General features: G+C 49.1%; 2 protein-coding genes across 3 annotated transcripts in view; both read right to left on the reverse strand.

Annotated features, from left to right (window-relative positions):
* Positions 1-323: 323 nt before the first annotated feature.
* LOC133118843 (GTPase IMAP family member 8-like) lies at positions 324-7,694 on the reverse strand. Its single transcript, XM_061229102.1, has 5 exons — positions 7,649-7,694; positions 4,431-5,132; positions 2,911-3,612; positions 1,742-2,428; positions 324-1,132 (listed from the first exon to the last, which is right to left on the reverse strand). Exons 1-5 carry the CDS (start codon positions 7,692-7,694, stop codon positions 324-326), a joined length of 2,946 nt encoding a protein of 981 aa, XP_061085086.1.
* Positions 7,695-10,901: 3,207 nt separating this feature from the next.
* ptpro (protein tyrosine phosphatase receptor type O) overlaps positions 10,902-27,485 on the reverse strand; it is a 46,045-nt gene continuing 29,461 nt past the window's right edge. For both annotated transcript variants that reach the window (XM_061229418.1, XM_061229417.1), the window contains 17 exons: positions 27,238-27,401; positions 25,702-25,822; positions 24,544-24,677; positions 23,469-23,607; positions 22,739-22,859; positions 21,916-21,984; positions 20,525-20,608; positions 18,897-18,932; positions 17,896-17,977; positions 17,352-17,442; positions 16,758-16,834; positions 15,770-15,904; positions 13,693-13,815; positions 12,907-13,061; positions 12,088-12,223; positions 11,420-11,533; positions 10,902-11,184 (listed from right to left, as the gene is read on the reverse strand). In XM_061229418.1, the coding sequence (XP_061085402.1) occupies positions 11,429-11,533; positions 12,088-12,223; positions 12,907-13,061; positions 13,693-13,815; positions 15,770-15,904; positions 16,758-16,834; positions 17,352-17,442; positions 17,896-17,977; positions 18,897-18,932; positions 20,525-20,608; positions 21,916-21,984; positions 22,739-22,859; positions 23,469-23,607; positions 24,544-24,677; positions 25,702-25,822; positions 27,238-27,401 (1,772 nt within the window). In that variant the 3' untranslated portion in view covers positions 10,902-11,184; positions 11,420-11,428. The remainder of the gene's footprint in view (positions 11,185-11,419; positions 11,534-12,087; positions 12,224-12,906; positions 13,062-13,692; positions 13,816-15,769; positions 15,905-16,757; positions 16,835-17,351; positions 17,443-17,895; positions 17,978-18,896; positions 18,933-20,524; positions 20,609-21,915; positions 21,985-22,738; positions 22,860-23,468; positions 23,608-24,543; positions 24,678-25,701; positions 25,823-27,237; positions 27,402-27,485) is intronic.

A 27,485-nucleotide genomic window follows, 5' to 3' on the forward strand; every position in this document is an offset into this window, starting at 1 on the left:
TTATAGCTTGTGAATTCCATATTGGGTTTTTGCCTGAAATGCACAGAAACCCGGTTGCTCTACATCACAGGTGGACAATTCCAGTCCTGGACAGCTGGTGTGTATGCAGGTCTTTGTTTTCATCGATTACCCTGGCTACACGAGCCAATTGACTGTTTTCACCAACACTGGTTGAGTCACACTGTAGATTAGATTGCATCACAGTAAAAGTGACAGTCTAGGGACACAATAAGTCTTCAATGTAGCCAAAATGTCAGTCAGCCGGCATAAACGTTCGGGGCCGATTCAGAAATTACTGCCGAAAGTCGGCATGACAACCGTAATCAGATGCGGCCCTCGTTGCCTCCCTCTGGTTCTTCCGGTTCTCCTGGTTCTCCGCCGTCGGAATGCGGTTCTTTAGCGTTCCCCCTCAGTTCTCGGAGGACCTGAAGGCTCAGCCGAAGCGTTTGGTCCACGTCCGCCAAGCGCCTCTGCATCGCTTCCAGGACGTCGAGTTTGGACGGTTTTTGTTCGATCGATGACGGGTTCCCGTCGTCCGGCTCGGTGTGTCCTCCGCCGACCCTGATCGGGGGTCGGCTGGACGAGGGCCGCCGTGACCCCGTGCTGTAGTCCGGCCGAGTTTCCACCGCAGACGGGCTCGTCACCGCACCCCCCCTCACCGTTTCGAAGTAGGCGTCGATGAACGCTTCCAGCTCTTCGATGGTGCTGGCGGTGTCCCCGCTGCCCGATCGGACGGGCCCGTCGCCCTCGTTCAGCCCCTCCACGCGGGTTAAAAGGATCGCGGCGAGCTCCGCCCAGACTTTACCCGAAACCTCCCCCGCTCTCTCCCGGGACCTCCAGCTCGGCTGGTCTCCCGGGAACACCAGGATGGGCCTCTGAGGTTTGGGACCAGAGGCGTTCACCACCTGTCCCGCTGTCCCGTCCCTGCTCTCGTCCCTCTCCATCCGCAGGGGTGGTCCTCCTGGCTCCTGGGCCCGAGACCCCTCCCGCCCCCTGCCTGGTGTAATGCCTTCTCCCGCGCTTCTACCAGGTCTGCTCCTGCTCTGCAGAATTAGGCTAAGCACTGGCAGGATGTGGAGCTTTAACGAGTCTTGCGTCTCCAAAGTCTTGCCTGAACTGCCCCACTTTGTCTCTGCAACACACCAGTAAGCTCTGTTAGAACATTCACAATGTGGCAGCAGTAATGATCGCAGTGCTCTGTGTAATTGAACTGTGTTAGGACTGCAACTCCAGTTTTATGGTTTTAAACTTTTCACTGAAAATCTAATGGTGGACTTCACGGACCATTTCTATTTATAACTAAAAACTAAACTGCTTAATGCTTAAAAAGCCTATATTCCTTCAAAGTGTGAACTTGGAAAGACCGAGCACATGCACCAGAATGTAATCCCTGGGATTCATTGGTCAAACAACTCACCTGTCCATTTTCAATGTATAGTAGAGAATTGGTAACACCCAGGGTTTCAATTTCTTGACTTAACATCTTTTGTAAAATGGAAGATTAGAATTTCAAATCTCACGTGATTACCAGTATACAAAGCTCCATTGAATGAAATTTCTCAAATGCTCATGACAAGATCATGCTTAAGTGTTTAAGACTATATATTTTGACAGACTGCTGAGATGTGATCATGTTTGGCTGTAATAACAATAAAAAGAATAAAGGAACAATAAAAATAATATGAAGTAAAATAAAGGAACGATACGGTGTCAGTATTGATTAAATCACGTTGGCATTTACCGCAGCGATGGTGACCAGTGCAGACGGGTAAGAGCGGATCTGTGTCCAGCTCTTCCTCCAGACGCCGTGCGTGGAGCTGGGCGGTAATCTCCTCGTTCCTCTGCTGTCGTTCGGCCTCCCTCCGCCCCGCCTCCGTCTCCTCGATCTTCTCCAGCAGCTCTCTGACCTGCCCTTGAGCGTCTCCCTCGCTCTTGTTGTCGAGGACGTGGTACCTGTTCCCGCAGCGGTCCACCAGCCACCGGAGGGCGCCACCCTCCGCCTCGATGCGCTGCTCCACGGCGGTGCCGCCCAGCCAGTCGCCGTGGGTGAACAGCACCAGGGCGCGGCTCCAGGCCCCCTCTCCCAGGAGCAGCTCCAGGCCTTCCTCCGTCGCCCTCCGGTGCGTCTCCGTGAACGACGCGCTCGCGTTCACCACCAGGAGCAGGGCGTTCGGTTTCAGGGAGCGCAGAGACGGGGCGTCCCGAATCTCCCGCTCGCCCGCCTCCGAGCGACCCGTTCGCCAGCCCCGCGTGTCCACCACGGTGACCCGCCTTCCGCACGCCCTGCCCTCTGCCTTACGCCAACGCTTTGTCTGCAGGCCGGCTTCAAACGCCTCTCTGCCCAGGATTGTGTTTCCTGCTGAGCTCTTCCCCACACTAACGCCTCCCAGGAGCACAACCGTCAGGTCTGAGAGCGTGGGGATGCCTCCTATCAGGGGGAAAAACAACATTTATTACCCAACTTCAGCAGTGGAATAACACCCGAGCTGGTTATTATTTTAACACTGTGTTGGTTCTGCCTTTTATGTTTACGCTTGAAAAATCAGTACACACTTCAGCAGTTTGCACCCCCACTGATTCCAGCTTTCAGTCTATAATCGGGTTAAAAATGGACTTCATTCCATAAGGAACTGTAAATGAGAATCCTCTTCTTAATTGACCTGCCTGGTAAAATAAAGGTTCGTAGTCCATTACTGGAAATGAACACATGAGTTTATTACACTTGTTAAAAGGGGATGTGAATATGGGTCCTGGCTATTAGTGACATAATATCATCCCTCAATATATATTAAGAGCCATTTGTTATAGTACAGGATTCTCAGTAATGGACAGGAACCAACCCTGCATATGCTGTAAAATAGTAAGGACAATAGAATGTATTATGGCTTGAGATGGACAGACTGTACTCACCGGGGAGGAGTGATCTAATGGCCCTTCTTTGTTCCTGTGCTTTGCTCATCCTTTCTTTTGCTCTCCGCTCCACTGCGTTCCTCCTCTCCTCCTCCGCTTCCCGCGAAATCCCGCCGGGTGCGTAATGCCGGCCTCCGTTCCCCGCCACCGTCTCCTCGATCCTCTCCAGCAGCTGCGCGACCTCGCCGCCGTTTCCGCTGCCGAAGACGTGGCTCCTGTTCCCGCACTTCTGCACCAGCCACCGGAGGGCGCCACCCTCCGCCTCCACGTGCTCCTCCGCGCTCCTCCCGCCCAGCCAGTCCCCGAACGTGAAGAGCACCACGGCGTGTCTCCAGACGCCCTCCCCCAGGAGCTCCACGTGGTCCTCCAGTGCCCGCCGGTGCGTATCCCAGAATGCCCTGTCCGCTCGCACCGCCAGCAGGACGGCGTGGGGCCCGGGCGGGCACAGTCCCGCGCTACGCCGCACCTCCCGCCTGTCGAACTCCGCCGACTCGTCCGCGCGGTAGTTCATCCACCAGCCCGGCGTGTCGATCACGGTGACCCGCCTCCCCGCGGCTCCGCCCCGCCCCGCCGCGCAGCTCGCCGTCCTGGCGCCGACCCGAAACTCGCCGCGGCCCAGGATGCGGTTCCCCGCCGAGCTCTTTCCCGACCGGTGCGCGCCGAGAAGCACGACCCTCAGCTCCGGGAGACTCCGCACCGCCCCTGTAATGCAGTTGTTAGCCAGGTCACTGTTCCCCCTGCAGTGCATCTGATTATCCGGCTCATTAACATCCCATGCAAACACCTCACCCTTTATATGTGAGTATGAGTATGAATGGGTGAATGAGGAGTATCAATTGTACAGCGCTTTGGATAAAGGCACTACATAAATTCCAAACCATGTTTCTGCAGTGCTGTATTAGCACGTTAGCAAGTTTGAGGTGTGACAAATACGTTACGACAGTGTTTTTCAACCATAGGGTCGCGACCCCACGTGGGGTCCCGCGGAATTGAAATGGGGTCGCCTGAAATGTGTAGTATTTGATAAAAAAATTTTTTTTTAAAATTATTATTATTTTTTTTTAATCAAGCCTTGTAACTTACCTAACTGTACATGTATTTCCTGATCAGGGAAAATAAAATGTCACTTTGTGCACTAATCTGGCTACTCTGTATTTGCAACATAGTATAACAAACATGATCAAGAACTAATTCTAGAAAAAAAAAAAAAAAAGTCTCTATGGTCGCCAGAAATGTGTGATGTCAAAATGGGGTCATGAGCCAAAATGAGCCAAAAAATGTTGGGAACCACTGCGTTACGAGGTATCTTTCAGTTGTATGATCACTTCTGAGAATATAATAGTGTCTTGATTGCATAATCTGACTGACTAAATGGCAAAATAGCAAGAAAGGTAAGATTCAGAGTTCTGTCTCACAATAGAAGCTCAAAAATAGGTCATTAATTTGGTTCATTGAGAACTGCAGTTCACTGATGAGTCTGACCATTATGTGTAAAGCTGTGCAGGTGGGAATAAACTCACCTGTAAGGAGGGATCTCTGCTTCTTCACCTCCGCCTGTCTCTGTTTCACTCTTTCATTCACCGCCTCCCTCCTTTCCTCCTCCTCCTGTAGAGCTTTTCTGTCCGTCTCGTAATGTCGACCGCCGTTTCCGGCGACCATCTTGTCCACCTTGTCCATCAGCTCTGCGACCTGGGCAACAGTCGTCGGGGCCTTGTTGCTAAGCACATGGTACCTGTTCCCACATTTCTCAACCAGCCACTGAAGGGCCTTCCCCTGTTTCTCGACGTGTTGGCGCACGGTCGTGTGCCCCAGCCAATCCCCCCAGGTGAACAGCACCAAGGTGTGCGCCCAAACCCTCTCGCCGAAAAGCGCCAGGTGTTCCTCCGCGGCTCTCCTGCGCTTCTCCGTGAAGGCCGAGCTCGCCTTGACCGCCAGGAGAAAAGCGTGGGGCCCAGGGAGGGACCGAGTGGCACCCCGCCACACGATCTCCTGCTTGAGCAGCTCCGGGGTGTCCCGTGCCTGGAAGTCACACCACCAGCCGGGCGTGTCCACTACGGTGACCCGCCTGGTGCCTGCCTGTCCCCGTCTCCCCACGCACGCGCCGGTGCGTACCCCCGTGGGGAACGTCTCTTCGGCCAGGACGGTGTTCCCTGCCGAGCTCTTCCCCGAGCGTCGCCCGCCCAGCAGAACGAGACGCAGCTCCGAGCGGCCGTGCTCGTCTCCTGCTGGAGGTAAGGAGAACGTGGGTCTGCTTTAAAGCGAGCTGCTTTAGCCCTTTAAGGTTGTAAGATCGTCTTACAGAACATTCTAATGTGCTGATGTGACAATCGCGACTGTTGTGTGAAAGCGAGGGAGTTCTTGAATACTGACATCGACATTCCAAAACGCGTGCTCTTCAAATGTTTAATCCTGGTACTGCAAAATCGGATGTCAAGATTTTTCTGTAAAAACCATAATCACTTCAGAGTGCTGAAGTATAATAAAACGCAGCCTCTTGCATGCATTCTTTGATGGAATTGTGTGCAGTTTATTTGTAGCCACAGTTCTCCACCTACGTTTATAGAATTACAGATTTGAATGTCAAGTCGTGTTGGTTTTATTGTAAATGCAGAGCAGAAAAAAAAAAAAAAAAAACTTACCACCAATGGAAGATGAGCCTCTGTTATCCATCCCCCCCCCTCACAGATTTAATTAAAAGTTTTCCAGTGTGGCTTACAAATTCTGAACATATCTTCTGTGTCATCGGCGACCACAGTCGTCTGGTGAGGTGAATTCAGCCCTGCATTTGGCTGCTGTCATATAACTTTGGATAAACAGCTGCATAAATCAAACGTTCATCCGTTCCTTCCGTGTGTTTTTGGACGAGTGGCTTTATTGAGTTTTATGCGTTTATGGTTCTAAAGGTTAAGTCTGTGCGTTTGGGGCCACTCCCGCATTGTGCTGCCAAGCTCCTCGCCCTTATCCTTGCGGTAGGTCAGACACAAATCAATCCGAACCCAGGTAATTACCTGAACAATCGGTACCTCAGCCTTCACGCCCAGGTTAAAGGGATGGGGTGGGAAAAGCGGCAGTTCTGGGCCCTCGAGGAGCGTGATTTGAGGTGCGGGGGAAGAAGCGGTTTCGTTGAGAACGTTATTTGAGTTGCACATTTCCGGGCGTGGCTAATGCGCGTTTTATGCCTCAGACCTCTGGACGATCTGTGCGGCTCTTTGCCAGTGCTGACTCGGTCGAATCGGGCGGCAGGCTCTTGGCGCTGGGCTCGCTAGACCGCTTTACCGTACCTTTCCCCCCTGCTCTGCCTGCTTTCTGTCTTCTGCCTTCTGCCTGCCCAGACGTCTGCTCGTCAGGTGGGAATTGACTTCATGTGCAACTCGCGGGCTATTTATAGACACGTTAACAAGGTGGACGTAGTAGGCCTGCTTTGGTTTAAACTGGATTGAGACATGGAGCTGGTTCTGGTCATTTTCCTGTTGTTGTACAAGGGTCATTTTCCGAGTGATCACTTGGAAACGTATTTCCCCCCCGAGGGTTTTCAGGGCACTTGTCCCGGGTTATGATTCACACTTTATTGTACGTCGCTGTGGATAAGGGTGTCTGCCAGATGACTGTAATATAAGCAAAACTGGACGAAACTGGATTGCGATGTTTGGTGTTCTGCAGTGGGGGGATGACTGTTTAACCGGTGCACTGAGAAGGGACTGCAGTGACCTCGTTTCTAGGATGGGAGCAGTTCAGCTTCAACAAAAAGTCACAACCACTTCTGGGACGTGTATGTTACTGGTGTACAGTGAGGTGTAAAAAGTCTCTCATTCCTTGTGAGTAATCAGCATATAGTAAGACACTGCCCTCTACTGTGAAGTGTTTAGCTACACTCAGACATGGTTAGTTCTGACAGGGCACCACCTAGTGGTGTATCCAGTGGTGTATTGTTGCAATAGCGATAGATTGATCGTTACATTAACAGCACTTTTCTAGACACTCAAAGCGCTTATGGTGAGAAGGCGGAAAGTCGCCTCAACCACCGCCAATGTGTTGTACCCAGCTGGGTGATGCACGGCAGCCATTTTGAGCCAGAAGTGGGGAGGGAGAGAACAATGTTTTTGCTAATTGAATCAGAGGATGATTAGGTGGCAAGAGTGAAAGAGCCAGGGTTGGGCATTGCAGCTATTCCCGCAGTGTCATACGCTGTGATATTCTTTTGAGTTTGAGGAACCGAAGGTTCCGATTACGCAACATTTCTGTGCCTATTCCATCCCTGGGAGATGTCAGTTCCTCGAACTCGTTTTTGCGATCGGGAGCCCAGCTGCACTCAGAAGGGTTTTTAAAGCAAGTGGGCGGCCTGTCGCGTAGTGGGTAAGGTGCATGACTGGGACCCGCAAGGTTGGGGGTTCGATCCCCGATGTAGCCGCAATAAGATCCGCACAGCTGCTGGACCCTTGACCCTGCATTGCTCCAGGGGAGGACTTAGTCAAGTGTAAGTCCCTCTGGATAAGAGTCTGCCAAAATGCCATTAATGTAATGTAATGTAATATAATGTAAAAGTGTCTCCATTCATGGCTTCTGCCCAAAGGCCACATCAGGTTCAGCTTTACCAACACGGTTCTCTGTGCCAGGAAGACCGTTTCCCCCCCCATTGTGTATGTAGCACACCACCCCAAAAAAAGAGACTGAACCCCGTGGTCACTGGGATAGATACTGAAGCCTTTTTATTTTTTTTTTGGAACACACACATTTAGACTGAGGCAGCGGCCCCAGCGCGGCTGCCCCAGCGCGTACACGATCATCCTTCTAGCAAAGTGACGAAAAAAATGCACACGAACGGCACCAACGACGAACAGTCTGGACTGGACGCACACGCCGCACAAAGAGAACCGTGGAGAAAAAAAATCAAAATAAAAGTGCTACCTACCTATACACGACACTCGGCTTATTTCTCTTCCTGGTCTGAGAGAAGGCTGGGGAGGTAGGGAGAGAGGAGAGTGTTTTTGTTTCGCACGATCAACGGGGGGGGGGGGGGGGATAGCTCCCCCCAGGGGCGGAGCTTAGTCCATCCTGCGTCATGTGACCGCCTTTCCGGAACAGTCTACGAACAGTTTCAGATGGACAGAGGAGGCCATGTTCTGCCTCTGCCATTCTTTAGTCCATTCTTTAGTGGTGGAAAAATTACAGAGGTCCTGCGTGGATTGAAAGTGTCTTTGTGGGCCTGCAAAATAAAATCGGTAATCGCAGAAGTAGTCGCTCCGTTTCGTAGTAGTGCGCCAGTTCCTATGCTTGGATGTGCCCGTGGCAGGGGTTCTGTCTCCTGCTTCGCCCAGTCAGGGCGGACATTTTGATTCCTCGAGGTGCTCAATGCTGCCCCCCTGGTCTGGGAATGGCGTTTGGGAACACATTAAGAACAAGCACTGCACAGCCATTTCAAATGGACCACAAGACAATGCACACCATGTTACATTTATCACTGCCTGTCCATGCAAAAAAAAACCAGGTTCTCTTTGGAGATGGCTGCCTCAGGTGTTTCCACTGTTTTTACAGTCTGTTTGCATCATTACTCAAAGGACCTCATGGATTTGTGGAGTTTCTCCTGCTGTGTGGACTGACTCAGTTTGTTTTGGACAGAGAATAGACTCTGTGGCTTAACTATTCGGTGCGTAATTTATGGAACAGTACTTTTGTCTGTTAACACTATGTTGGTCATGGACAACAGTGACTTCAAGTCATTCAGAACACAAACCCGTACGTTCCATATTTCTGGGGGATGTAAAGTGTGACTGTGTTGAGCAAATCCAGATCCTGTTTGGTTTCACTTTTGCTCAGTAATCATGCCAACACTGGCTTTGTGATTTTGATAAATAGCCGTTTAGGTTTTGGTTACATTTAGGTTTTCATAGTGCAGAAAACCTCAATGCAAAGCAATCGTGTTGAAATTGGAGTTGAAATTGGAGTGTGGGGAAAATGTAAAACGATACCTTTAAATGCACATCAGGATATTTGAAATGACAACTTGGAAAAGGGCGTGTGTGTGCCCTTGTCAGCCCAATTGAGTTCAGTGCAAAATTACAAGAGACACAAAACTACTTCGTGATCATCAATGAACAGTTGGTCATTAAATTTGCACAAACATTTTGTTTTCCCGGACACCACACTTCATCATCATTTTCATGATTGTAGCTCAACACCCTGATAACATAAACATGGTTTAATCTTGGTGTGACGGCCCTATGGTTGTACATAAGAACACAGCAGCAGTAAGAGGCGAAGTGTAGCCATTCTTCATTCTGCATTCACAATGCAAACGCATAGGAGTGTTTTTGTGTTTGAAACATACAGAGATCGCTCCCCTGAAGATCAGACAGTGTGGAGGCAGTGGTCTGGTCTGTGACTCTTGTGGGACGTCAGGAATGTTGTTTGTTCGAATCTCTCACGCGGAACTTTGTTCCTTTGCTTTCATGGCAGCTTGTTGGGAAATAAAAGCGAGTTATTTCGGGAACTTGCAGTAGAAAATGTAAATTCTTTCTCAGGCAGCGAAATCCTTTTATCATTTCAAGATTTTCTTATAAAGAAAAAAAAGAAAAGGCATTTTTTTAGGCCTCTTCTTGAAACACCTTTCAGATTTACAGCCATGGGTAGAGAATTAATTTGCAGTATCTATATTTATACCTGTGGCACATTTCATAGCTTTGGCTGCTAAAACAAAGTTGCATTATGAAGGCTGTATGCCAGCAACATTATTCGCTTCGCACATAAAATAAAGTTGAGCACTGATGGCTTCTGCTGAAAATGATGGTGCTGTAATTTCAACGGACACTCCTGTTTTAACCTCTAGACTTAATCATTTGAAAAGCCTAATTGAAAAGAGAAGAACTTAATCTGAAGGTACAACATTGAGAAATTGTTTTAGTTTTTTGCGTTTTGTTTCTTTTCCATGATGAAAGTGATGCTTGCAGCACTACTCATAATTTAGGTCTGGAACCTGCTAAGGGGGATTGCCATAAAATGTGTAAAACAGTTTACTCAACAAGAGTTAACTGGAAAACCCAGCCTGGAACGCATTCCCCCCTGCTGATGCTGTACTTGTACACCTCCTGTTCTGACTGCACAGCATCAGTGTAGCAGTGCTGATGTAGTACTTGGCTTTTTTTTCAGACAACCGGTGCCATAGCAGTAGAATACGGAGCAGATACTGTATAAGTGCTTATTATGCATATGTACACTATGCAACTGGCCTGTGACCATTCCCCCCCCAAGGTCCTCTTCTGCCTGTGATTGGCCACTTTCCCGTTGTGGATAAAACCACAAACCCATGCCGTTGCCATGCCGATGCAGCGGTAGCGTGCAGAATTCCCGCCCCCCCAGCCTTCTCTCCGTCCCGGACGATCCACGGTGCGCATACAACGCACGGAAAATTCCGGAGTCTCCCCCGGGGCTGTTTTGTACGGTTTAGACTTACACACAGATTACGTTACGTGACCCCATGGGGTGGCAGTGTGGTTTCGATTCGCTCTCGCTGTCCCCCCCCGCCCCCCATCAGCGATACTCACGTCGCTGTGGCATTATGGGTAACAACTCACTGTAGCTACTTTAAAAAGTGTGAAAACTAAAGCTACCGTGTGACTGGCTTACGATATGTAAAAACAAAAAATTATAATAAAGTTGTCTCTCTGTGAACTACAATTCCCAGCCTCCCTCGAAATGTCTACGGTCGTTCTGCGGTTTTCGTACCACGGCAGTGCGACAACTGGGACAAAACACAGGAGCCTAACATTGTCCATTAGCCACGTTTTGGCTAATCCTGAGATCAACATAAACTAGAACAAAACCAAAAAAGGAATTGTCGCTGACAACGACCGTCAGTTCCTCCGTTCCGCCACTAGAGGGACGGCTCTCTGTTCTGACCCAGATCTGTGGCTTGTTGCAGTTTGGTGAAAAAACGCCGTTCAGGTTGGGGAGGGGTGTGGGTGTGTGTGCGCGCCCGTTAAAGCCCCCTCCCCTCCCCCCTCCCCCCTCCCCCCGGCCAACCCATTTCAGTCGGTTTGGCGACTTGGTCCGTCGAGCTGAAAATCGCCGGGTCTGTCTGGAACGCGGTTGGTCACTGAAGACTCTTTAAGGCAAGGTTCCTTCCCCTGCTTCCACCTCTCAATCAAAAAAAAAAAAAAAAAAATCTGCAAAAACATTTAGTTTTTTTTTTGTTGTCGTTTTTTTTTTTTTTTCTTCTGATCTTGTGTTGACTTTTTGGTCTCAACGAAAAGCCTGAAGCAAGGGAGGATGGTGAATAACCTGCAATTTTTGGAGGGGAAGAGCAGGGGAGGGCGGGAGAGAAAAAGGGAGAAAGAGTTGCTTTTATCCCAAGTGACTTACAGTTGATTAGACTAAGCAGGGGACAATCCCCCCTGGAGCAATGTGGGGTTAAGGGGCCTTGCTCAAGGGCACAGCTGTGCCAATATTATCGTGGCTACACCGGAGTTTGAGTTCGGTTATTTCTCCACATTGAGTAGGCGAGTCGGGCACTCACATTGCACGGTTAGGACTTGGTCACGTTCTCGTAGATGACGTCGCTGGTGACGGACTGCTGTTTCTTCTTCCTCCCCATCAGCTGGACGCACTGGTGGATGAACACGTACTGCTCCTGGGGAGGAGAGGCTTTTTTAAAACGGCTGGTAGCTGGTTCGACCAGTTCAGACCAACTCAACATGGTTTGACCAGCTCAAGCTAGGTTTTGAAACATCTGATAGCTGGTTGACCAGTTCAGACCAGCTCTATGCTCGACACAGTTTGACCAGCTCAACCTTGGTTTTGAAACGGCTGATAACGGGTTAATCAGTTAAGACCAGCACCAACCTGCCGCCATTTTGAGCTCACCACACATCAGCTGAGGTGGAGAGGGAGAGAACGATTATAGCTGATTAAATCAGGGGACGATTAGGTGGCGGATTGAAAGAGCTGATTTGGGAATTTGGCCAGGACACCGGGGAACCCCCTTGAGAGTGTGAGAGTGTGAGGAGTGTGAGGAGTGTGAGGAGTGTGAGGAGTGTGAGGAGTGTGAGGAGTGTGAGGAGTGTGAGGAGTGTGAGGAGTGTGAGGAGTGTGTGAGTGAGAGGAGTGTGTGTGTGTGTGTGTGTGTGTGTGTGTGTGTGTGTGTGTGTGGAGTGTGTGTGAGGAGTGTGTGGCCGGCGTCCTCACCTCCGTCTGCACCATGCAGAGCCGGTGTGAGCGCATCTGCGACACCATGCCCAGGATGTCGGCGAACTCGTGCTCCCGGATGTGCTGCATGAGCCGGTCCAGAGCGATGAAGGTCCCCGTCCGGCCCACGCCCGCGCTGAGGGCAAACAACACGGCTGTCAATCAAACTGCTCTACCGACGACAGGGCTGTCAGTCACACTGCTCTACCGACGACAGGGCTGTCAATCAAACTGCTCTACTGTCGACAGGGCTGTCAATCAAACTGCTCTACTGTCGACAGGGCTGTCAATCAAACTGCTCTACCGACGACAGGGCTGTCAATCTAACTGCTCTACTGTCGACAGGGCTGTCAATCAAACTGCTCTACTGTCGACAGGGCTGTCAATCAAACTGCTCTACCGACGACAGGGCTGTCAATCAAACTGCTCTACTGTCCGCCCCACACCCGCACTTACGGCTGTCAGTCACACCGCTCTACCGACTACAGGGCTGTCAATCAAACTGCTCTACCTCATAAAAAGAGACTTGAAATGTGTAGCCCAGGGATGTTTGTGGCCCTCAGGTTTTTATGCAAGCAGCTGCCTCTGATTAAAGTACTGTTTTAGATTTTAAGTTGTGAGTCTTTGGCCAAGCTCTTGGCCCATCAAATACGTCGTTGTAGATTTCAAATACGCTTTTCTACACTTTAATCAGCTTGTCTGGTGTATTGGAGCCAATGGAAGAAGTGTTTTTGACCTTACGGTCTGCTCTTGACCACTGCGCGTTGCCATGGCGCGGTTGCCGGGTGTCGGTTGCCGTGGTCGCGGCCGCGACCCTACCTGCAGTGCACCACGATGGGTCCTTTCGTCCGCGTGGCGTGCTGCCGTACGATCTGCACGAACTGCAGGATGCTCTCGATGGCGTTGACCGTGGGCACGCCGTGGTCGGGCCAGGACGTGTAGTTCACGTGCAGGACGTCTTGCGTCTCGTCCGCCTGTCGGGGGAAAAAACGCCAAACCGCGTCGCGTGACTGACGGCACCTTCAACCGCAGTACTGCGAGTCGCAGCGCTGCCCCGTGTGGCCAGCAGGTGGCGACGGGTTAAGAAAATGCTGTGAGTGTTCTTGCTTTCTTGAGCCAGCACCCACAGCCCATATGTTCAGATACGTGACCTCTCCTGGCTGGAAATAGATTATGAGCAGAAGGTATCCACACGGGGACCGGGGGACTTAATTAGTTCATGGTCTTACTTCCCCCACGACCCCCATCTCCCTTTTAGCATGACCCGTTCCTTGCAGTTGACAAACGCATACAAGCAATGATGTGAATTAGGAGAACGGAATGCCCATGCTCCGTCAAACGTCAGTTCGAAGCCACGTCGGCTACAGACGTGTTGAAACGTCAAACTTTCTGAATGAATACTTCCGCAAAGGATGCGCTGGTGTTTTCTACAGTGTTCCCCCCGTGACTTCTACTTCTAGCTCCTAGGAGGAACATTCGAGATGTTGGAATGTCCTTAAAGATGGCGGACCTTGCTCGATTTACGGAAGGGAAAGAAGCGGAGAAAAAAAAGTGTATTGGAATGAGCACATGGTCTTATCTGCTAGCACTCCTGGGTGAACTCACGTAGCTCAGTCTGAAGTTCCTCATGGTCCACTCCGGCGCCTCCTTTTCCGAAAGCATCTCCACCACAATCTCCCCGTAGGCCACCGGCTCGTCCGTGAAGGGCCAGTAGTGGTCACACTTCACCTGCAACCATCACAATACGACTACATTACGATTACAGTCATATAGCAGGTCCTCTTATCCAGAGCGACGTACAACAAAAAGCAAATCATAACCAGGGACGAGTGCGCTGAAAACCGATTGAAGCGCTAGCGTGATCAAATTCATAATGACTAACCGTTATAAAATAGAATATATATATAGAATAATCGGATAACTGAAGTAGCAGTCCAACCATATCCTATAGTCGGTTGATCTGTCAGCTGATTTTTATTTTTTGTACCAATCGGAACTCCCGGTGCCGGATGTGCGTAAAAGCTAGTGATGCAGAAACCGACGATTAACGATGGGAAGAGACCTCTAAATCAGAGTTTGAAAATGCACTAAGCCTCTGAGTGGTCTCAATTATGCAGCGATGTGGTCGGCCGTTAGCGGTGTAAAAAATCGATAACCGTGACCAGCAAACGGGACGGTTAAGAACGGACTGTCCCTCACGTCACGTGGTTTCACTCCGCAAATGGTAATTATTGCAATGCGAGATGGCTGCAGTGCGGTCCGTCGGTAATTTCGCTCCGCTTTTAAAATCCTGCCTTGCCCATATTGTCGAGCTGGCACAGCAGATAACCGATTTGTGTTTTATCTTTTTGTGCTCCGGCTCTCTTGTTTAAGTATAAGCTCTCTCATAATACCCACCCCCCTGTACAGACATAAGCATAAGCAGATGTAAGACTTCACAAATAATCCTGTGCTGATCTGGGTAGATTTTCTTTTGCAAATATGTTTACTGTTGTGACAATTAAGCCCAAACGTGGCACTGCTGGTAAAAACAGGGAACGAGACGCAAAATTCAACAGCATTTTCCTCCGTGAAACATAATCTACATACATCTGTTGTATGTAAACGTTGTTCTCATTACATTACAGTACATTGTTGGCATTTAGCAGACGCTCTTATCCAGAGCGACATACAGTTGATTAGACTAAGCAGGAGACAATCCTCTCCTGGTGCAATGCAGGGTTAAGGGCCTTTGCTCAAGGGCCCAGCGGCTGTGCGGACCTTGTTGTGGCAGTTCAGGATGCATGGTTAAATGGGTCCCGGAAAGTTGTGGTTCAGTTTCAACCAAAATCCCAGTGGCTGACATGTCTAATATTTGTCTGTGTACCAAACGATTCTGTTCATTGTGGGTAAATTTCACTCTGATTGGTTCTCTTATTGGCATGTGACGTATCAGAATTAAGTATGCAAGTTTACCATCTGCATTGAGAAGAATGTGAACCAATTGCACTAAGAATATAACTAAAAATAGTGTGTTCTGTTCTGAGATTTTGAAACAGAACTTTGCTAAGGTTAACTAGTTGCCGTAACTTATTTTTTGTATTTTTCAAAGGCGGTTATTGTAACATCACCACGAGCAAGTTTGCAAACATGTCCAATGCACTGCCTTGCACTCCAGCCATAGGGTGGGGTTTCATACTCTGAAAATACCATGGGATGCCAGGCCACTGGTTTATTCCAGTACGGTCGAGTGCTGGCTCCACTGCTCCCAGTGGTTCTCCGTGTGCAAAAGAGCTTCTGGAGGCTCTCGTGAATTGTCCATGTGAAGTTTAGAAACCATTGAATTTGTAGGATTATAATGAAATAGGGGGCGGCCTGTAGCGTGGTGGTTAAGGTAAATGACTGGGACACACAAAGTCGGTGGTTCTAATCCCGGTGTAGCCACAATAACATCCGCACAGCCATTGGGCCCTTGAGCAAGGCCCTTAACCCTGCATTGCTCCGGGGGAGGATTGTCTCCTGCTTAGTCTAATCAACAGTACGTCGCTCTGGATAAATAAGAGCGTCTGCCAAATGCCACGAATGTAATGTAATGTAAATATCCATTTCTTGTTTAAAGACCGAGCCGATCGGTGGTGGTGTTTTTTGGGGTGTTGTCGTTGCCGGGGGCGACGGGACGTGATTGACAGGCGGGCGGCCTCACCCTCCGGCGCTCGTTGCACTGCGTCAGCATGACGACCACGCGGCACTTCTGCTGCAGCACCATCTTCCAGAAGTCGTTGCGCGTCTCCGGCAGCGGCCCCTGGGTGGCGATGTACTCGCGCGGCGACTTGTACCCCTGGGGGGGGGGGGGGGGGAACACAGAGCGGAGAGGCCTGGCCAATGGGAACGCGGCTCAAATCCCGTACAGACAAGAGCTTCTTTTTCTCTCTTTTGGCTGTGTCCAAAAAAAAAAGTTTTTTGGACCGTGCAACCGTTATGTCACCCCGCTGACTCATGTGAAAAGCATTTTGTAAACAGGTCGACATGACCGATACTGGAACCAATCGCAGTGGCTCTCAGCATGACCAGGAAATGAGCTTCAGGGGATAAAAAATAAAAAAAAAAGCCTTCAAATCAGTGCACTTGACTACTGTTGAGTCTACTTGTTGGGTATGCTGGATGGGACTGTTAAGTAGGTGACATTTTCTCTAAAAGTTCTTGAAGTCAGCGGAAGATGTACTAATTTATCTGTGGTTTTGCAGAGTGTATTCAGGAGCACCCTTTTCAGGAAGTAAGCTTTACTTTTTAGGGGTTCCCACGGAGTGGAAGAGGCAGAGCCCTTTTTACTACAAGGGCAGGAAGTCTTACAACACTTCCGCAGTACCACTGGAAAATAGTATGGAGGATATTTCTCACATGCTTAAACGTATGCACTAGACAGGATGCTTAGTCGACAGATGGTACATTCTTTGCGGACACAGTTGTTCTTTTTCAATCACAGCGGTGCCATGAGGGGTTAACCTCCTTCAGCTCATCAGCTGAGCTGTGTGCCCGTGTCTGTGTCTGTGGTCCAAACCGCGTAGTTTGCTTCCTACTTGTACTACATTTAGATGAAAATTGAACCTGAAATTTAGTGTGGGTAGTATGGTAGTGTGTGTTTTCGTGTCTGCGCCTGCCCTGGGTGAGTGCAGCTCGGCAGGAGGACTTACGGGAATGTAGTTGGCGTTGATGTAGTCGGAGCCTTCGTCGTTGTGCATGGAGATCAGCTTCACGCGGCTGAAGTCGTCTGTGAAGGACAGGGAACCCGGAGTTTGTGTGGGATCGCTTCCACGTCATTATCCCCCCCCCCCCAGCTAAAAGCTTGCTCAGCACGAGGGGCCGTGCCAAAAAAAACACACTGCCATCCTCCAAAGATTCATTGCCTGATGTTGGCTGATAGCAGGACTGTCCTGTACCTCCACAAGGCACTGCTCTGATTGTGCTTGAATGAACTCGGGGGAGGGTGCAGTGGACAGCAGCAGAGCTGAGCACGGCGATGGCCAAAGAAGGCGGAGCTGTGGCAGCTATTCCTGCGAATCCCCAAAACCTAGGATGCGATCTGCAGAGATGTTGACTGTGAAAGTGTGCTTCAGAGACGGTGACCCTGTGCGTGAGCCCCTGTCTGATCTGAACGGCTATGTTTGCAGCGCTGAGGGCTGGGGCGAGGGGCGTGGCCAGGGCTCCTGGTGGGCGGGGCCAGTCCCAGCGCACAGGAAGTGTGGGGCTGGCACTCACAGGATGGTGGTTTTTGGGAGGGCACTCACAGGGCAGGATGTTGGTGTAGCGGTTTTTGGCTCTGTTGACGGGCAGATCAGCAGCTTCATGGGACAGGTCCAGACCAACGCTCTTCAGCTCCTGGAAACCCAAAAAAAACGGTGAGACACGATTTCCTTCTCTTAAACCATTAGTTGGGCATTGAATATGATTAATCAGATGAATTTCATTTCAGGCCCAAAAAATGGTGCAGATCTAAGGGCTTTCTTTTGGGATAGGATCAACTTCCATTGGTTAAGCAGTATGACCCTTAACCTATGGGTGAAGTTTGACTATGGGACAGCCTATAGCCTAGTGTCTACGGTACACAACCAGGGACCAGGAAGGTTGGTGGTTCAGTCCCCGGTAAAGCCATGATAAGATCTGCACCACTGTTGGGCCCTTAATTGCTCTGGGGGGGGGTGTTGTCTCCTGCTTAGTCTAATCAACTGTAATTTGCTTTGGATGAAAGCATCAGCTAAATAACAGTTATGTAATGTAATGAAACGCGCACCCCCCCCGGGGCCGGCCGGTGAGCCCGTGAGCGTGTCTCACCTCAAACTGCAGGGAGAACTTGTAGGCCGAGTCCTTGCTCATGTCTTTCAGGTAGGCGTCAAAGTCATCCAGCTGCACTGGGCTGAGGGGACAGAGGGCGGCGGTGGGTTAGACCCTCTACAGGGCGATCTGCCATTTCCTCGGTTTGGGTGGATGTAGCGGCCACCCACGGCTTGCAGTCAAAACAGGTTTATTCTACACTACAATTCCCATAGTTCCCTGTGACGAGGAACTATGGGAATTGTAGTGTAGAATAAACACGGCCTTCTCGCGCGTTTTCCTTCTTCTGATCGTTAGGGTGGTTTCCATTTTTAGGTCACTTTAGAACGATGGATGAAAGTACAAAGTAGTAAAGTTACTGCAAACAAAGACTGCTGTGCTCAAACTCCTCTTGTGTTTATGCAGCTCAGACTCTCCTGTGTTACTGCGAACTACACATCTCCGCACTCACAACACTCGTTTCTTCCATTGGCTTCTGTTGTTTTTCTGTGTATATTTACATACAGAGCGGGAGTGGAGGGCCTGCCACAAACTAGAAATATTAATATCAGAAATGAAATGAAACCATGCAAATGGCCTCCATTGTCATTGCTAGAGAAATGCCAGTGGGAATATGTCTCATATATGGTGTTTGTTCAGATGAAAAGAAATCGTGTTGCCAGCTTCATCTGTGTTTTTCGATCTGTGAAACTGCCACTCCCGAAGAATAAACACGTTTTCCACTGGAGCGGTCACAAGCCCTCCGTGTCATTAGCCGCTATCGCTATTGCTGATGCTGCATCTTCCAAGATGTCTCTGGGAATTGTTTGAGTTTACACATTTCCTTCTACCGCTGTGACAAAATGGGGAAAAAAAAAGTGTCATAACTATATAACTATAACTGAATATTATCTTAAAAGTGCTTTCCAGACGTGACCAAAAAGCCACGCACTCAGCACTCTTGCCTGGCGATATTACAGACGGTTGTGATGTCACTGACAACCCCCCCCCCGTGGCTTTACCTTGTCAGCTTCCGTTTCTTTAAAGCAGTCTTGCTCCTGCAAATGAACACGACAGAGAGGCATTCTGGAGTGAGCGCGCACAGAAACCCGTCCCGCTGTACAATTACACTGATATGGGGGTTTTGGGAGGAGGGTGTGGAGAGGGGGGGGGGGGGGGGGCAGGGTGTGGAGAGGGGGGGGCAGGGTGTGGAGGTTATTCCATTCCGTTCCCGAGTCCCGCCTTGACCGTTAACCGTTACGTGCGGTGCGGAGATGCGTTTAAAATCTACTTAGGGATCACTTACGGCGGTGTCTGTTAACGGCACACTCTGCGGCAGACTGCAGAGTCATTGTCTGAAAGCATCTCGTGCCCGGAACAGTCGTAACACCTCAGGTGCTGCATGACGAGTTCCGTAAGCCGGCGGTCTGATTAAATGTGATGCGATATACCTTTACAGATGTCTCTGTTTTTATAAAACTGAAGAAGCGCTCGCTCTGGATAAGAGCGTCTGCCAAACGCCGGGTATGTAACGTAAAACTAATTATTTTGGAATTCCATTAAGTGGGCAGGTTTCACAGACACGGACTGGACTAAACGGGGAATCTCCGTTCGAACTCGAGTTTAGTCGAGGGCAAGGCTTGAACTGGGTCTGTGAAACTGACCCATTGAGTCGAAGACCCTGGAATACTCATACGTCCAACCAAACACCTTCTCTGCGATTTAGTTTTTTCAGAGAAATACCCGTTTATCCAGCTATTCAGGTTCAATTTTCTACAGCATCTACTGTGGCTTCATACAGTATTCAGACCACTCCACTTTATACACACTTTATTGATAGGGGGAAAAAAAATGGCATTTTAAATGATCCATTTAAAATTAAATCTACAACACAACAAGTGTGCCAAAAAAAAATGAAGGGGTGCGAATATTTTCTGGAGCCACTGTACATGTACAACTGACAACCCCAGAAAAAAATACGCTGGACTGTTTAGGAGTTATTTTCAAATTCTCATTAATGCCCACTCGTGTCGCAGTTCATCACACACGCATGCAAGCATCGTATGAGGATTAATGCCAAAGCCTTGTTCTTATTAGTGCCTCGCCATTAGTGGGTACATGTACACGCATGTCTTCCCTTGTGTTTATTAGTTATAACCATCGATAAAGTTCCTCGCTTCACTTGCATACATGCAGTTCCCTGCCAGGATAGACCGAGCACATCCAGCCTGTAGCCTCGTGGCTAAGGTACATGACTGGCACCCGCAGGCTTGGTGGTTCAAGCCCCTGTCTAGCCACGATAAGATCCGTGCAGCAGTCGGGCCCTTGAGCAAGGCCCTTAACCCCGCATTGCTCCAGGGGGGATTGTCCCCTGCTTAGTCTAATCTACAGGAAGTCGCTTTTGGATAAAAGCGTCAGCTAAATAACATGTAATGTAAATGTAAATGTAAAAGACCTGACCGAAAAGGGTGACTATAACGCACTGTGACATACCTAATTCCGTCATGCACCACAGTTTGCCTTGTATCGTGAGAAGCCCGTTCTAACCGTTCTGTTATCTCTCTTGTGTGTTTAGAAACCAGCAGGCTGTTGCTTTCGTACCGTTACCCATGATGCAGCGGGGGGGTGGCCGTCAGCCAGCGCTACTTACCAGGGATTAATATAAAAAGCCAAAAGATAGTCAGTCCAAAGGCAGGATGGCAGTAGTGTAAGGAAGGCAAAAAGGCTTCTTCGCCTGGGGAGTTTAAAAAACGGGGTACAGATAGGGACAAAAACATTGGGCTCTGTTAGTAAGTGCTGGTAGCAGACAGTGCTTAATAATACTCAATTAGTGGTTCATTAGGCGTTAAGTTGTCATGCAGCTTTAAAAAAAAAAAAAATGTTTTAAAATTGTCACAGAAAAAATAAATGGATAAGTTTGACAGCGGTGTGGCAACCTCTGAGCTCTGTCCAGGGAAACCCCGTTTTACCCCGAAACCCGAGGTGAGTCTTCTCTTTCGAGTTCATGAGTTCATCTACTGCTTGAGAATGTGGCCATTTTTTCAGACATGGTTCCATCCTACTACCTAGTGCCTCTGCTCAACCTAATTGAGTGATTTCATACTGCACTGGTTTGTGAAGTCCTACTTGCACATAATTACTTCCAACTTAGAAGATTAATGGAAATCAGATGGGCTGTTTTGAGTTATTTGACTGGAAGAGAACCAGATTTAGCTAAAAGCACATTTAATTTCTTGTCCCTGGGCGGTAGGTAGGTTACAGCATTGAACGCAAGCAATAATCATAAATTAATTTCATAATCATTTACCATGTTCAATAAGAGCCTTGACAACACCGTGACAGAAATAAGCAGAATCCAGGGGAGCTATTCGGAACAATTTAGTAAACACTCCATGCATGTCTTTGTGAAACGTGATTTAAGCTTTTCAAAAAGCAAGCTTCAAAAGTTCCCAAGCAAATTGAACCCCCCACCCTCCCCCCATAGTTTTTAGATAATGGTATGGCCACATCGTATTGTTCTTTTAAAAAAAAACTGCCACACAGCAAAAAAAAGGAAAAAGAAAATGGATGCCACTCCGTTAATAATTTTTCTTTACAAATGAAGGCCAAAGTGTAATGCATGAGGGCAAAATTCCCTCCTAAGTTGATGACATTTCTTTTTAGGTGTCTGCATTCGCTCATGCCACTACAGTACATGTTTCACTGGCTAAGAACGCTAAGTGTACACTAAGTATTAGTAAAATGCCTAATCTTTCCAATCCTTTCGCCTAATCTGGCAGAACATTTGACTCTCCAGGTCTGGTAGATAAGGGAAGCAACTGAATTAGATGTCACTGTAATCTTTAGTGGCTGCCACATGAACTCAACTCTGCTGTGCTCTGTTTAGGGGGGGGGGGATAATCTTATCACGTCTGAGGACATTCTTCAATTTAAGGGAGCCATCTTGAATTTGTAATCGCTTTAGGCCTGGATCCCTGGGTTCCCTGACATGGGGACGGACTATTAAACAGAATCGCTTAAAATGAGGGGGCGCGCTCCTACCAGTTGTACGGCAGTTTCCCGTCCCTGTCAAACGAGGCGAAATTAACGAAGGTTCCGGCCCCGCACTCCCTGGAAAAAAGCAACGCAAAACGTTGGGTTAATGGAGCGTTTTCCACCCCTTGCGTGAACGCTGTGAGCAGTCGGTCGCCCTCAGCTACTCAATGCAGCCCCCACTGAATGGAGCCGAATGGACGTTTTACTGGAGTTACAGGCTGTTGAGCCGGCAGAGGGAAGATTCTGCCGGCCGTCTTAAAGTCAAGCTGAAATAAAAATTCACTTTTTCCTCAATTTAGTCAATTTTTCGTTGCCAAACGGACACGTCTTAAAGCGTATATTCCAAAAAATTGTAAAAAACTGTAATGCTTCTACTTCCTGGAATACGTGATTTTACGTCATGGTGTACGTTGTCTGTAAGTTGATGAAATGTCTCGTGTTTCTGTTCCCCTCCAATCAGTATTCTGTTCACACTGTGAGCGTGCAATCTCATGTGACTTCCCCCCCCTCCTCATTTGACATCAGTCCTTCAAACGTTCCCCCAAAAGATCCTGTATACGCCATCTCGTGGAAGCTAGTGCTGCTCCAACTTCTGTTTCGGCTTGTCTTTAAGCGTAGTTGTTGCTCTCTCGTGTCAGTGAAATAGTATTCATATCTAGTCCAGCTGGCTGGGGGATAATGTTTTTTGCAACGTTTTCCAAAGGACAACTTGTCAGCATGACTGGCGCTTTGCAGCAACATCAGAGAACATTTCATTACATTGTTACATTTCATTAGTCATTTAGTAGAAGCTATCCAGAGTGCTGTACAGAACGGAGCTGGCACTTACCTGGTCATCTGCAGGTGTTTCTTGCGAAGCACCAGGAAGACGAGCACGAGAAGGCTGACGAGGAGCACGCTGAGGACGACCAGAGCCGAAATGGCCCCCACGCTGGGGTTCATCTCTCGAGCTGAAAGCACACAGGGCCAAAGCACAGACTGAGGAAACAAATATGGACCAAGGACAACCAGAGCCAAAATGGCTCCCATGCTGGGGTTCATCTCTCGAGCTGAAAGCACACAGGGCCAAAGCATAGACTGAGGAAACAAATATGGACCAAGGACAACCAGAGCCAAAATGGCTCCCTTGCTGGGGTTCATCTCTCGAGCTGAAAGCACACAGGGCCAAAGCACAGACTGAGGAAACATATATGGACCAAGGACAACCAGAGCCAAAATGGCTCCCATGCTGGGGTTCATCTCTCGAGCTGAAAGCACACAGGGCCAAAGCAAAGACTGAGGAAACGTATATGGACCAAGGACAGCCAGAGCCAAAATAGCTCCCATGCTGGGGTTCATTTCTCGGGCTGAAAGCACACAGGGCCAAAGCATAGACTGAGGAAACAAATATGGACCCTAGTGCCTGTCATGTCATTCACCGACTCTTCATGGGCTGATGAAAAGCACTTTGAAGCCCGGGAAGTCAAGTTTACCTGTGCCGCCACGGTGCGACAGGTACGGAGTGTGGGGCGGGGGGACCGCGGGGATGCCGATGCAGGGGGGGAGAGGGGGGCCGTTACCTGGGGTGGAGACGGTGATGTAGGCCGGCTCGCTGGGCGTGCTGTAGCTGTAGCTGGTCACGCTGCAGTTGTAGGTGCTGGAGGGCTGGAGCTTGGTCACCGTGGTCACGTGCGAGTGCACTGCCTGGGGCTCCCTCACCTGCAGAGAGCGGGGGAAGTGGCGTAGCGCAGCGGTTAAGGTAAAGGTAAAGGTAAAGGACTGGGACACGCGAGGTCGGTGGTTCTAATCCCTGGTGTAGCTGTAGCATGGTTAGCTCAGCTAGTTCGCTAGTAACACGGATGGTGCAGTGAAAGCGAAGGCTGGTAGCAGGTTATCGCGACAACACTCCCCGATGACGTAACCCTCAAATTCAAAAGAACGTTGCCCTTGGCTAGAGGTGAGTTAGCTGACTGGTAACGCGTTCGTTCAACAAATATTTGGACAAGTGAGAGGCCAGGGTTCAAATCCCACCTCGGACTCAGGCAATTTATCACCTGTTACATAGCCACAATAAGATCCGCACAGCCCTTGAGCAAGGCCCTTAACCCTGCGTTGCTCCAGGGGAGGATTGTCTCCTGCTTAGTCTAATCAACTGTACGTCGCTCTGGATAAGAGCATCTGCCAAATGCCAGTAATGTAATGTCATGTAAGTACAATTCTACTCATTTCTACTCTACTCTATTCTACTCAATAAAAATCAGCCTGAAATTTAGTACGAGTGGTGGCGTGCTAGTGTGCGGTTTCAACACAGCCCAAGTCATTCAGTGCCTCGATCTGTATATTTTGCAGATTAAAAAGATAGCCTATATGATACCCTCTCACAATGGCGTTTTCGTAGCAAAATCGATTCAATTACGGCGCTCATTCATATGCTGTTTTCCCGCTTGTGTCAGGTGCGACATTCCCACCCTGTATTTACATGTGTGTAAATAATTTAATAATTATTAATAATTTACACGGGAATGTGCATATTTGGCAAAAAATTAAGTGAAATAGGATTTTGAGTGTAAATATAAAAAAAACTTAAAAGTACCGTTAAAAGGTATCACCAAGTATTTTAGTGTAGTTTGCTTTCAAAATAGTCATGAGTCTCACCGTCAGGTCTCTGCTGGGCCGGACCTGTCTGCAGAGCACCTGGTAGAAGTCCACCACCCCCTCCTCCACCCACAGCAGGGTCACCGAGGTGTGGGTGGTGTTCACGGCGTACAGAGATTTGGGCGGTGCCGGCTCTGTGGAGGGGAAGAAAAGAAAAAGTGAATTTTCATTACTGCCCTCGATAACCTAATACAGCAAGCATAGCCTTTGTGCATTGTTCTGTAAGAATACTACATATCCAAAGCGCTGTGCAATTGATGCTTCTCATTCACCTATTCATAAACACACTCACACACCAACGCCTATTGGCTGCCATGCAAGGCATTTAGGGGTTAGGTGTCTTGCTCAGGGATACTTTGACACACCGAGGGCGGGAATCGAACTTGTAACCCTCCGACAGCCAGACGACTGCTCTTACCGCCTGAGCCAATGTCGTCAAAAAATAAAAATAATGTCAGGAATAACTCCCTTGTTTCCTTGTCCAGAAATAACAAACGTGTCTTATTGTGGTGGCCTGCTCTTGTCAGAGAGGGTTGAGTAACATGTCTTATTGTGGTGGCCTACTCTTGTCAGAGAGGGTTGAGCAACGTGTCTTTTTGTGGTGGCCTGCTCTTGTCAGAGAGAGTTGAGCAAACGTGTCTTATTGTGGTGGCCTGCTCTTGTCAGAGAGGGTTGAGCAACGTGTCTTATTGTGGTGGCCTGCTCTTGTTAGAGAGGGTTGAGCAACGTGTCTTATTGTGGTGGCCTGCTCTTGTTAGAGAGGGTTGAGCAACGTGTCTTATTGTGGTGGCCTACTCTTGTTAGAGAGGGTTGAGCAACGTGTCTTATTGTGGTGGCCTACTCTTGTTAGAGAGGGTTGAGCAACGTGTCTTATTGTGGTGGCCTACTCTTGTTAGAGAGGGTTGAGCAACGTGTCTTATTGTGGTGGCCTACTCTTGTCAAAGAGAGTTTAGCAAACATGTCTTATTGTGGTGGCCTACTCTTGTCAGGGAGGGTTGAGCAAACGTGTCTTATTGTGGTGGCCTACTCTTGTTAGAGAGGGTTGAGCAACGTGTCTTATTGTGGTGGCCTACTCTTGTTAGAGAGGGTTGGGCGTAGTGTGCAGGAGGTGAGCTGCTTGTCTGAGCGAGCAGCAGGGCGTTGCGAGCAGTAGCTGACCCAGCTTGATGATGTGCGGCATGGAGCTGTTCCGGTAACGCTCCGTGCAGGCGGTCACGGTCAGGTTGTAGATGTCTCCGGGCGGCAGGGCCAGCATGGCCTTCATCACCGTGCGGGTCACCTGGAGGGGGAGGAGGAGGAGCGAGGGCCTGTCAATCAATCTGATCCCTGACAGCCTTGAAAGGCTGATCACAACAACGCATCTGTTTTCACCCAATCCTCACGCCTCTTTAGAGCGGCTAATTTGTGCTGCCATTGCGTTTGGTTGTGTGGGGGCGTGATTATTCTGGGCGGTTTTCCACTGGGGCAAGTTCCGCTAGGAAATTTTTCACCGAGCGTCGACTTGATCAGAACAAAACGGGGGAAGGCAATTCATTTCAACTGACAAATAAGAAATGGGAAAGTAAAGAAGTTTTGTGTGACTCATTGGCGTGCCTACGTCTGCAGTGTGAACTAAATCCTTCCTTCTGTTCTCTCTGACCCACAGCTGAAAGACCTTCGTCAATATGGCAGTTAATTCCCGTACACTGCACTACGCTATGCTGTACTGTCGCTGCACGCATGTTTCACATGGGACGGTAATTACCGAAATCCCTCTAGTACCCATTGGGGCTCTCGAGACGGGTTTAGTTTGTGAAACATTCTCTCATTAATAATCATGCCTTCTGTGTGAAAGAGAGCTCATTACGGCTCACGTACAGCAGCTGAATGGCGAGCAGGAGAAGGCAGGCAGTTTGGATCCTGCAGGACTTAGACAATGCCAACCGGCACCATACCTGCCCGACTTTAATTAGGCTTCAAACAGGCCCTGACATCCGCATCAATATCGCATCTCTTGTGGACTAATTATCTGCCCTCTCTTCTGCTCGACTCTCTGGCTGAGGAGGAAATAAATCTGTTAAAACAGAGCTCGCAGTCTTGTGAGAACATCAGGGAGTCGTGTTGTTGGAACCTTTGGAAGTCCTGTGGCTGATGGGGAAAATGGGTCGAAACTAAGCTCTTTTTTTTTTTTTGTTGTTGCACATTTAGGAGTCGTTGTCAGAACGACATGGACTCGTGTTGCGAGAATGTTAGGAGTTATTCTGTGAGAAGGTTTACAGCGTGTGAGAACTTTAGTTGCGAGAACATTAGGGAGTGACATTACAACAACGTTAGGCAGCTGCATCATAAGAGTGTTGGAGAATAACAAGAACATTGGGCAGTAACTTCAGACAAACGTTTTAAAAATGATAGGGATTAACGTTGTGAGAACATTTGGGAGTGACGTTGTGAGTGTTGGGAGGAACGTTGTGAGAATGTCAGGGAGTAATGTTGTGAGAACATAAGGGAGGAACATAGTGAGAATGTCAGAGAGTAATGTTGTGAGAACGTCAGGGAGGAACATTGTGAGAACCTCAGGGGGTAACATAGTGAGCATGTCAGGAAGTAACATTGTGAGGATGTTAGGGAGTAACGTGAGAACATCTGGGAGGAACGTTGTGAGAGCGTCGGGGAGTAACGTTGTGAGAACGTCACAGTCCTCGGCGAGCGGCTCACATCGGCGGAGATGCGCCTCTTCGAGCCCTTCTTCCCCTCGGCCACCACCAGCCAGTGCAGCATCCTGGAGTGGGTGAGGTCGGTGAAGATCTCCCCGTAGGTCCACCGCACGTACAGCATGCTGCTGCTGTACTCCACCGAGGAGATGTGGGGGGCTTCTGGGGCTGGAGAAGAAAGATGGTCTTTTCAGACACTACCCTCTCCTATTCACCATTACAATGTTATTTGGCTGACTCTTTTATCCAAAG

This window comes from Conger conger, chromosome 19 (genome assembly GCF_963514075.1).
Source record: "Conger conger chromosome 19, fConCon1.1, whole genome shotgun sequence".
NCBI lineage: Eukaryota > Metazoa > Chordata > Actinopteri > Anguilliformes > Congridae > Conger > Conger conger.